At 45.7% G+C, this 11191-nt stretch overlaps 2 protein-coding genes across 4 annotated transcripts in view; both read left to right on the top strand.

Annotated features, from left to right (window-relative positions):
• Positions 1-5062: 5062 nt before the first annotated feature.
• POLN (DNA polymerase nu) overlaps positions 5063-11191 on the top strand; it is a 300052-nt gene continuing 293923 nt past the window's right edge. The window contains exon 1 of the mRNA XM_077136233.1: positions 5063-5165. The gene's annotated coding sequence lies outside the window, so the exon portion shown is untranslated. The remainder of the gene's footprint in view (positions 5166-11191) is intronic.
• The window catches only part of HAUS3 (HAUS augmin like complex subunit 3), a 37469-nt gene continuing 31344 nt past the window's right edge, over positions 5067-11191 (top strand). Inside the window, exons 1-5 of one of the 3 annotated variants that reach the window (XM_077136236.1) lie at positions 5067-5165; positions 5628-5687; positions 6096-7153; positions 8135-8574; positions 10056-10284. In XM_077136236.1, coding sequence (XP_076992351.1) covers positions 6245-7153; positions 8135-8574; positions 10056-10284 — 1578 coding nt within the window. In that variant the 5' untranslated portion in view covers positions 5067-5165; positions 5628-5687; positions 6096-6244. Of the gene's footprint in view, positions 5166-5627; positions 7154-8134; positions 8575-10055; positions 10285-11191 lie in introns of all 3 variants that reach the window. The other 2 variants (XM_077136235.1, XM_077136237.1) reach the window with 2 other exon arrangements.

Raw genomic sequence — 11191 nt, 5'->3', positions numbered from 1 at the left:
CGTCTCTGGCTGGCTTCCGGTTCTTTCCATCACTCTCCTTTGCCCTTTCACCTTCTCCCACTTCTTGGTGTCCACACAGAAGCTTGGAGCCCCTGCTGGGGGTCTGAGCCATCTGATTTGGGGGTGGGTATCATCACTTTGCCTACCTGCTTTCTGGTGGGGCTCCTCCACCCGCCAGTCAGCTAAAGCTGGAGCCACCCACATCTGCCTTCCTCGGGCAGTGGTGGGCCCTGCCACTCTGGGGGTGAATGTGGGTGGGCATCCCCGGGGGCACCAGGTCTGACCTACTACCCCTGCCCTCACCCCTTCCTCTGAGGTGCTGGATTTTTGGGGGGGGCAGGGGGTTGTCTGGGATCCCCGGACACCCCAAGCATGGATGTTGCCTCTGGACCCCGCTGTGTCGGGTGGGGGAGGTCACGTGGCCATCCCGGGAGGGGGTCGTCCCTGCAGTGGACATAAAGACCTGAGGTCCCTTTCTGCCTGTCTTGGGGGCTGTTGAATGTGGTGGGGGAGGAAGCGACCTATTCCCTCCATCCATGCAGGCGGGGAGACAGCCCACCACAGAGGGGGAAGCTCACCAAGCCCCTGGGCTGATCTCTACTTGAGGGCTGAGGGGTCTACCGGGGGCCCGCGGAGGGCAGCCCAGGGAAGAGAAATGTGCCGTCCCCCCTTCCACCCAGAACAGCCCATCTCATGCCTTGGAGAGCTCCGCAGAGCTGGCGGCCCAAACAGGCTTTCGCAGGAACGTGGGGGACTCCGTGTCAGACAGGCTTGAGGCAGGCAAGGGGACCCACAGGTGAGTTTGCGGGGGGCAGGGGGGCTGTGGATTCTGAACCTGTGAGCCCCGCACCCCGGGAGCTTTAGAGAAGAAGGCAGTTCCTACTGGGAACACGGGGGAAACACTAATGTCAACAGGGGAGTTTGAATTTGAAATATCCAAATAATTACTATATACATTTTATACATTATATAATGTGTTGTGTGTGATTGCGTACAATTCGTACTATCATTTAAATCATTACCGCCACCCTTCTCTATGGATGGAGGGCACGCAGATGCCAGGGCCTGTGCTGAACGCCCGTCTCACAGAGGTGAGCTGAGCTTGGTCAGAGTGCAGGAGCTGGGCCTCGGGCAGCCGCCCTCCCACACCCCTGCGGCCCCAGGGCCACCTTCCAGCCTCCGCCTCAGCCCTGCCGCCTACCGCCTTGCAGCCGCAGGATGACCTCTAGCTGGTCCCATGGCCCCCATCCCTGAGATCCTTCTCTGGCACCCACGCCAGAACGCCCACTCTCTCCTGCGCTTTCCCCTCCCCCCGCGCCCACCCCGGCCCTGGCTTCAGCTTCGCCTTCCCAGTGGGCTCTCTGCCCTTGCTGGGCCTGACCCCCTCCCCCTCCCCCGGCTCAGCTCAGCTGTGGCCTCCTCAGGGGCTGGGCCCCAGACCCCAGGGTGATGGCCCCAGCCAGGGTGGCCCCATGCATGTCAGTCCCACAGGGATCTTTCCGGAATGGAACCGGGGACACCCCATGTGCCTGCTGAATGCTCAGTGGCTCCTTCCTCATTGCCTTCTGACCTCCTTATTCTGGGCCTTGGGGACCCCCCATTCCCCCTCTGCAGGCTCCCCTCCCACTCCCATGCCTCCACCCTCCCAACTCCCCAGGCGGGAATGGCCCTCTCCACTGGCCACTTTGGGGAGCCGGGTAACTTCTTTGGCGGTCGGGCTGAGTTTGGGGACTGAGCTTGCAGGTTGTCCCCAAGGCCAGCCTGATGGAAAAGCACAGACTCCCTGCCCCTCTGCCCTCCAGCCTGGTTCCTTCTCAGATAGCAGCCACCTTCTTGCCCATACTGGAAACCTGAGTCCCCCACTCCCCATTCTGTGCCGGCGGCAGGTCCCAGCGCTCTGCGTCCCAATATCAACATCACTTGATATTGTCCCTGCAGCAGGTGCCCTGGCCCTACCTCCTCGCCAGGGGCCTCCTGTGTCTGGCCTTTTGCCGCCTTCTGTCGCCTTCTCTACCTCCCCAAGCACAGGACAGGGGGGGTCACAGTCCTGCTTAAACACACCCACCCCTTCCCCACCACCCGAACGGCAAGCTGCGTCTAAAAATAAATCCTCTTTACCATCAAACTGCTCCTTCTTAAGTTTAAAAAGCCCAAGGAGACATTCTCTAAAACTTAACAATGCCCTTTACTATCAAAAGGAGAAACAAGATTTCTAAAGGAGAAAACCCAGCAAAAACCCAGCTCGGTATCTCACAGACTTTTCTTGGGCTGGTCTCTGGTCTCTTTGGACCCCTTGAACAGCTTCCCAAAGCCACGAAGCGATTTTTCTTGGAGGCAAGAAAGCTTATCCTAGAAATAAGCATAACATTTTTGCTTTCTTAAATTTCAAATGCAACCTTCAGTGCAGACATGCTTTTTAAATAAGAATTTCAAAGAAAAAAATTTGGAGTCGTACAGTTAAAGCTATTGTGCTGTGAGGGCTAATAGAGTTATAATTGCTCTTCCATATTTTTATGTTGTTGCTGTTTTTTTAATGGCCCACAAACACTTTTCAGGCAAGTAACTGTGGTCAGGAATTCTAAATCATACAGAGAGTTTGTGGGCCCAAGAAGCCCCCCAGCCGCTAGGGAAAGGGGCCTTCTAGAAAGGCCTGGTGTGCTTGGATCTCACCCACTTGGCCCCCTTTTCCCTGGTTTAATCCTTCTCTGAGTTCCCCTCACAGTCTATAAATATCCCCAAGTTCCTCCCTTCCTAGAACAAAACAAAACCAAGAATCCTGCCCTCAGCCCTGCGCTCCCCCCCCTCCCCGCGTGTTATTTCACTCTCTCTCCCTCAACCTTTGCCTCCTCAGCAAAATTTCTTGTAGGATCTGCCCGCCTGCACAGCCTCCGCTTCCTAACCTCTCCCCTTCCTGGCTTCTCCCCCCAAGTCCGGGGCGGGGGTGCCCCTCTTCTACCAGGTGTGTGTGTGTGTGTGTGTGTGTGTGTGTGTGTGTGTGTGTGTGTGTGTGTGTGTGTGTGTGTGTGTGTGTGTGTGTGTGTGTGTGTGTGTGTGTGTGTGTGTGTGTGTGTAGGGGGGTGGTCTGCCTCGCCCTGCCCCAGCCCCGAAGTCTCCAGGCAGGGCCCCACTCCGTGGTTTTTATGCCCACGGTTGTTCTTCAGAGCATTATCCACTTTCAGAAAGAATTATTCAGAAGCATCTTTGATGCAAATTAGTGTGCAATATCTGCCCTAGAACTTTCCCTCTCTTCTCTCCAAACTCAAGTGTTAAGGAAAATCATCCAGAGAACCTACTCACTGCCCTTCCAATGTGACGTGCAGCTAAAACATTGTCATTTGACCCGGGCGGGCTGGCGGCTAACTGAACTGGCCAGTGCTAACCACCAGGACCCACTCCTCAAGATTTAATGGTAATTTGGAGAAGATTGTTATGTTACACATCGTCTGGTAGAGATGCAAACGATTTTTTTTAAGCTTTTTTTTATTGTGAAGTCTAACATATATACAAAAAAGCAATACATTTCAAAGTACATTGTAACAAGTAGTTATAAAACAGATTTTAGAGTTTGGTATGGGTTTCAGTTCCACAATTTTAGGTCTTTCCTTCTAGCTGCTCCAAGACCCTGAAGACTAAAAGAAGTGATATAGTGATTCAGCAGTCAAACTCATTCCCTAAATCCTGTCTTCTCTGTTGTAACTCTGGCTTCTCCTTTGATCTTTCTCCCACACTTGAGGGGTATTTGGGTTATGCTCTTTCTAACTTTTTCATATTGGAAAGGGCTGTTGATAATATAGGATGGAGGATGGCATTAGTTGATGTTCTGGAGAGGCTGGCCCCTCTGGGTTTCAGGACTTAGCTGGCCTGCGAACCCATCTGGATGTTGTAGGTTTCTGGAAAGTAATCTTAGTGTGTGAAACTATTCTAGAATCTGAGATAGAGCCCTAGGTGTGTTCTTTTGAGTTAATAGGAATGGTTTTGTTTGGGGGTTGGTAAACAGTGGCAATTGGCACTGTCTAGCTGAAGCTTGTGTAAGAGTAGCCTCCAGAACAGCCTCTCCACTGTATTTGAACTCTCTCAGTCACTGATAAAATTCTTTTGTCATATTTCTTTGCCCCCTTTTGGTCAGGAAGGCATTGCTGAGCCCGGGGTGTCAGCACCAGGCAGGTTGCCGGGGAGCCTTTCACCCCTGATGTCCTGTCCCGGGTAGGGGAAGATGCAAACGATTTTGTCCAGCACAAAAGATAAAGATAACATGCAACTTCTGGTTTCATCAGACTGTAGGGCGTCAACCTGTTCTGTATCAAGTTCAGCCCTCTCGTTTCAGCTTTTTTGACTCCACACGGCCGTTTCTCCCATCTTCCTTGCAAACAGCGTCCATGCTTATTGACACGAAGTCAGCGTTTGCTTACTGACCAGGTGAGGGCTTGGGAATGAACCGCGCATCCGTGACACCTGCCCACTGTCTGAACACGTGGCAGGCCTCGCGCAGCGCTCCAGGCTCCGCGCGCACGTGCTCCCGGCAGCACAGCTTTTAGCCACCCCGAGCAAACGGGGCCGCGGAGCCCGGGCTGGGCCAGGCCGTCTGGGGGCTGCCCTGCTCCTGCCCATGCACTAGCCATTTCCTCCCCCAGTAAAGCGCCCTAAGAGGAAGGGGATTGGGGGTGGTGTGGAAGGCAGAACTGTAAATAGACCTTAAAGGTGAGGTGAGAGCAAGTGGCTGCCGCAAGCGCGTACGGAGCGCGAAGCGCTGCGTCTGGGGGGTCGGTACACGCAGGTGAGGAGCAGGACGCCCAGGCCCAGGCCCTCAGGCCAGGCGACCCGGCGACCCGGCGACCCAGCGCCCCCAGCCCCCTATCACCCGAGCGCGCGGCTCGGCCCCGCCCCGTCCCGTCCCGTCCCGTCTGGGGGCGGGGCACGCCAGGCCCGGGGAGGGGCCAATCAGCGCACTCTGGGCAGGGAGACGCCCGGGGCTCGGGGCGGGGCGGGGCGTGCTCCGCGCCATCCCGTGGCCTCCGCCACCTGGGCCCTCTGCGCGTGCGCGGGGAGCTGGCCTGGGGCGTTCCCGCGCGGCGCTCCCGTGAGGCCGTGCGAGGCGTGCTAGGCGCGCGGAGTGCGGAGGGCGGTGGCGCGGCTGCCTGACGAGAGGCGGGCGGGAGCTCGGCGAGGTGAGGTTGCCGGCGTTCCCGGGGTCTCCTTTTTCGCAGGTCCCAGCCACTGTTCCCCGGACGAGGAGCTGCAGGAGAAGGGCGTCCGCGGGCCCTGGGTCGCGCTAGGCGGACCCCTCGGGGAAGCCGGGCGGCCGCAAGAGCCGCGGCCCTGAGGCGATGCGGGCGCGGCGCGAACGGGCCTCGCGTGTGGGTTTGCGTGGTTTGTTTGAACGCTGGTGCGGTGTTTTGTGTGCGTGTGTTGATTCGCGCGTGTGTTGTGATTGAGTCACCCCCACCCCACAGGTTCGGTCCCGGCTGGAGGGTGCCCGAGCACCCGGTCGCAGTCCATCCGCACGTCAGCCCGGGGGCTTCGTCCGCGGAAAGCAGCAAGTGCCGGGTGTCCTTAGGGCTGCTGCTGCTTGGGAGCTTCCAAAGTTGGGGGTTCAGTTTTTAAGCCCGAATCCTGGTTTTCTTCTCTAGGTTCATTGAATCCCGAGATTGATTTTTGAGTGTAAGGTGGACGATAACTGGGTCGTCGAGGTAAATGCTAAGCATACTCTCTCGTTCATTTCTGTCCCCCCCCCAAAAAACTGCACTATTTATTTCTGATTTCTTAATTATGATGGGCAAGGAAAAGAGGCTGCTTAGCCATACGATGGCTTGGATTTATTTGCAGCCATTTAATTGAATTAAAAGTTGGATTTTTAAAACGAAGCACTTGCTGCTCCATGAAACATAATGGACTTTAAATCAATTTATTCTTGGAAAAATTAATGGGATGTCCTTGCTGTGTCCTGAATAATTGTTATGCGTCTTCAGACATTTCAGCTACAATCACCCAACTGTTAGCGCCTTCCCAAATAATGACGTCATACTTACCGGTCTTCCTTTTAAAAATATAATCACTTTATTTATTTGTGGCCTAATACTTGTTTCTTTTCCCCATAGGAGAAATCGCTATAGATTCTAAAAATATCTTTCCCCTTCTCTATGGACTTAACATAAAATTAGCTTTGTTTGTATTTGGATTTATTTTCTAAAGTCAGTATCATAAGCTCATATTAGGTTTATATAAAAAAATTAGTTCCCCCCAAAAAATGAGTTGTGGAAGTGAATTTGTGGAAACATTAAAAAAAATCGGTTACCCCAAGGCTGATGTTCTTAACGGAGAAGATTTTGATTGGTTGTTTGAGACTGTTGAAGATGAATCATTTTTGAAGTGGTTCTGTGGGAATGTGAATGAACAGAACGTGTTGTCTCAGGAAGAATTGGGAGCTTTTAGCACTCTTCAAAAATCAGGCAAGCCCATCCTGGAAGAAGCAGCATTGGATGAAGTTCTTAAAACCTGTAAAGCTTCTGATTTGAAGACACCTAGCCTGGATGACAAAGAGTTAGAGACATTAGAGGATGAGCTTCAAGCGCTGCAGAAATTAAAGAAATTAAAACTGCAGCGACGTAATAAATGCCAGTTGATGACTTCAATAACTAGCCACAAATCTCTGAGATTAAATGCGAGAGAAGAAGAAGCCACCAAAAAGCTGAAGGAGAGTCAAAAATGTCTAAATACTGTGAATACTAAAATCAGTAATGACCTTCAGGTTCTTACTGATGGGGTGGCAAAATTGATGATGTTCTTCAAACATTCTAGTTTAGGGCAAGGGACGAATCCACAAGTGTTTTTATCTCAATTTCCTTTGGAAAGGTATCTAAGCCAGGAGGAGCAAAGCACAGCAGCTTTAACCTTATATACCAAAAAACAGTTCTTTCAGGGTATCCATGAAGTAGTTGAAAGTTCAAATGAAGAAAATTTTCAACTGTTAGATATACAAACACCATCTATTTGTGATAACCAAGAAGTCCTTGAGGAGAGACGGCTAGAGATGACCAGGCTACAGTTAGCATACGTTTGTGCACAACATCAGTTAATTGAACTGAAGGCAGCTAATTTGAACATGAAGTCGAGTATAGAATGGGCAGAGGAGAATCTTCACAGCCTAACCAAAAAGGTAACCAGATCATGTTGTAATTGTTAGGAACAGAGAGTGTATTATTGCCATTAAGGTACTTTAGAAAAGGGGATATAAAGAGTCATTACATTTTCTTTGTTTAGTTGTGATGTATCAGTGTTTCACATAAATATCTTTATATGGATGGAAGGCAGAAATAGTAATTATAACCCCAGTCACAGATTATCTAGTTGATTTTAAACAAAATAACTTAAATTTACATTCTGAATTTGAAATTGGTGATAATGTAGGTACAGACTAAACTGGAAATTTATTGCTTTATGATGTAGTAGGGGTTAAGAGTCTTTTTTGCCCTCCTGTGGTTTTACTCCCTTATTTGCTCTGACTGGAATATGTCGGAGATCCAAGTTCAGTGGACTGAAACCCTGATTGCTTGTTGAGAATGTGCAGATATACTGCAGATAATTTTGTCATAAGGCAGTAGAATCAAAATAAAACTTTTCTGAATCCCTGAACACTAGCACCAAATTAGTTACTATAAGTGACAAGAATTTTAGAATAATAGAAGTCTTGTAAAATTGTATAGAAGTACCAAAATCATCCGACTTCGCTTATGAGAATATGACTACTGGGATAACTAACTTTAAGAAAAACTTAATTAGCAGATATTTGCATTCAGTGAGCAGTGTGCTAGTTGTGATTTTAAGTAGAACAAGCTGATAAGACATCTATTAATCATTGTGTGTGTATGCATGTACATATGGTAGTAATAGCATTAAATTTTAGTAATTCATTCTGGCCTTCAGCTTAATCTACATTTTTATCTTTCAGAATGTAAAAATATGTGTAACAGTATATATACATCTTTCTAATATTAATATTTTGACATGCTGATATAAAATAATTTTTTATTCATTGAGCATATTATCTGATCATCTAAAATGGAAAGTGAAAATAATTTTAAAACTATTTCAAGTTTATACTTACAGTTTGAAATGTTAATTGCTTTTCTTTGTGTAGGCTGTTGGCAAAGAAAACTTGGACACTAAAATTTCCAGCTTGACCACTGAAATTCTAAAACTTGAAGAACAAATCACTCATATAAAAGAGAAAAGCTTGCCTGCCATGGTACGAGAGAATGCCCAGTTGTTGAACATGCCAGTGGTAAAGGGAGATTTTGATCTGCAGATTGCTAAACAAGACTATTATACGGCAAGACAAGAATTAGTTTTATATCAGTTGGTAAAGCAAAAGGCATCATTTGAACTTCTGCAGATATCATATGAAATTGAACTGAGAAAGCATTGGGACATATATCGTCAACTCGAAAATTTGGTTAAAGAATTTAGTCAAAGTAATAAGGTGCTATACCAGCGATTAGAGATGCTGACAGACCTATCAGTAACTCAACAGACAAATACAAGAAATACTATTGATACCAAGGATTATTCAACACAGAGGTATGTTTCATTGCTTCATGAGTGAGTGATTTTTTTTTTCTTTTGTTTTTGTAAAATACTCGAGTGAGTTTGAAATAAAATTGTTGGAGGCTTTAACAATTCTTTGCACTTCTTTTTTGGTCTTGATATTCTCTTCCACTTTCCTTTTATATGCTTCTTTTTCTCTTTTAAATTTCTTGCTCCCTTTTCCATTCATGCTACATGTGGAAATAGATACTGTAGAGCGGAGGACAGTGGGTTGGAGGAATGAATATATACAAGGTCTTATTCCCCTTTAGGAATTGTTTTTAGTTGCTTTATTTTCGATTTGGGACAGCTGTCTAGTAGGTATTGCTGGGCAGGGGCTTTTGACTGTATTTGAAAAATTGGTGGTAAAGGGGTAGAATACTTAATTTCTCTTGTATAATCAGGTGACAAATTAAGAATGAATGCTAGTGCTTAACCTTTTTTTGGATGTCTAAGTAATTGATGGCCTGGAGATACTAAAATTGGAGGGCTTAACTAGTCTAAGACCTCAGAAATCTCTACCAAACTCCTGAGTCTTTTTCTGGGACTAGAGTAAAATTTTCTGATCCTTTAGTTTCCTTAAAATAAAATGAGGGTCTAGAATAGGGCTGCCTCATTGCACATTTTCTAGGGGGTGCCATTGACATCTGAATCTGTGTGGAGTCACTTTCCACAGCATCGTAATTGGCATCCCTGAACTCGGGCCAGTCTTACGAAATCTGTTCCAACTTGTTTTAAAAAAATTCATTTGAGTCTAAGAAAAAAAGAGCAGACCTTTTTTTTCCAGGTATATTTGTAGGTGCCACCCCTTATTTTTACATTTGCCTTTATAAGATGAGAGATTTTTATGCCATAATGTTGACATTTTAAAGTGGCTTCAGGCTCGTCAAGATTTTAATTCATCGACCAAATACGGACAAGACTGGCATAGCAAAAGTTTATTACTATTTGCATATAGCTCTTTATTGTTTACTTTTTTCCATTTTCCGTTTTACTTTTTCTCTTTAATCCCACCAAAATCCTGTAAGAGAGGTATGTATGATGATGGGAAGATTGTCCCAGATACTGATTTGCCCTAGGTCACATGTAGGGTCGGAACTCAGAGCTAGGTCTTTTGAAGTTCCTTGCTATTTCTACTACGTCGAAATTGGGCTTTGTGAAAGAAGAGGTTATTTGTGAGTTATCTCTGAAACATACTTGTTTGAAGAAGATTAAATGACAGTGAATGGTATGAAAAAATTTGTATCTAAAACTTGGAAGATGGAGATTCATATACCATAGTTAGAAAACATGTTTCTATACTAAAATAGAGTTAGGGTTGGAATGGTTTCATGTGCTTGCTTTAGCAGCAAAGTTAATTTTTTAAAGTTTTTATATGTAAGTATCCCCAAATGTCCCTAATACAGGGGATTGTAATTTTGAAAATGGTACTGACTTGAGAGTTTTTTCCTGTAGCTTTTATTTTCACATTCTAGGCTCTGTCAACTTTTAGAAGGAGAGAATAAGAAAAAAGAATTGTTTAGAACCCATAGTAACTTGGAGGAAGTGACTGAGAAATTGAAGAAGGATGTTTCTTTAGTACAAGATCAGCTGGCAGCATCTGCTCAAGAACATTTTTTGTTTCTGTCCAAACTGAATGAGGGTGTGGACCAGCTTTGTGATGCTTTGTATCAAAGAGGAAGTCAGCTTTTGCTTAGTGATCAGGTGGGTGCTTACTATATTAATTATAAATGCTTTTAAAAGTAATATTTATAGTAAAAGATATTAAAGAGAATGTTAATATGAGGAAAATTTACCTCAAATTCCATTGCCTGAATGTAAAATGTGTTTTTTGCGTATTTCCTTCTAATTTGTGTTCCCATATAAATTTTTTTTCAGATAGTTCTGATAAGCGTACAAAGAGTTAAAATTTTTTAAAATATTTCAGACACACAAAAGGAAAAATATTTATACTAATTATTAGAAAAAAGTAATAAAACCACCGTGGTATTTTCTCACCCATCTTAACAGTTAAAGAATTGTCCTTACGTCTTTAAAAACCCTCTTTTTACACTTGACTTACACTTGTACAACTTGTTTCTTAACCTTATGTTTTTGAGATTCATTGTATTGATACATGTAAATTTTTAGTTCATTCACAGTTTTCTGTTTTAAAGTTAGTATTCCATTATCTAAATATTCCACAATTTAATTCTCTGTTCTGTCAACAGATATTTAGGTTATTTCCAGTATTTGCCATTACAGTGCTATTGTTATGGGTAGCCTTATTGCATATGTTATAGTTGCACATCTGTAAGATCTTCTGGTGTATATCCAGGAGTGGAATTGCTGCATTGTGGGGTATGCAGATAATTCACTTTTACAAGGTACACCAAATTGTTTTCCAAAGTGGTTGTACCAGGTTACATCAGCAGTGTTCAAGAGATAGTATTTATCATGTTCTTTTCATCTCATGGCGTTGTCTAATTTATAAATTTTTGCCAATCCTGTGCGTCTAAAGTATTGTCCCATTGAGGATGTAATTTATTTGCATTTCCTAATTAGTAGGAACATTGAGGCCCCGTCCCTTGTTTGTTGGCCATTTAGCTTGTTCTGACGATTACTTGTTCAT

This window comes from Tamandua tetradactyla, chromosome 19 (assembly GCF_023851605.1).
Source record: "Tamandua tetradactyla isolate mTamTet1 chromosome 19, mTamTet1.pri, whole genome shotgun sequence".
In the NCBI taxonomy this organism is placed as follows: Eukaryota; Metazoa; Chordata; class Mammalia; order Pilosa; family Myrmecophagidae; genus Tamandua; species Tamandua tetradactyla.
Note: the sequence above shows the minus strand (reverse complement) of the source record. Positions and strands in the feature narration are given on the sequence as shown.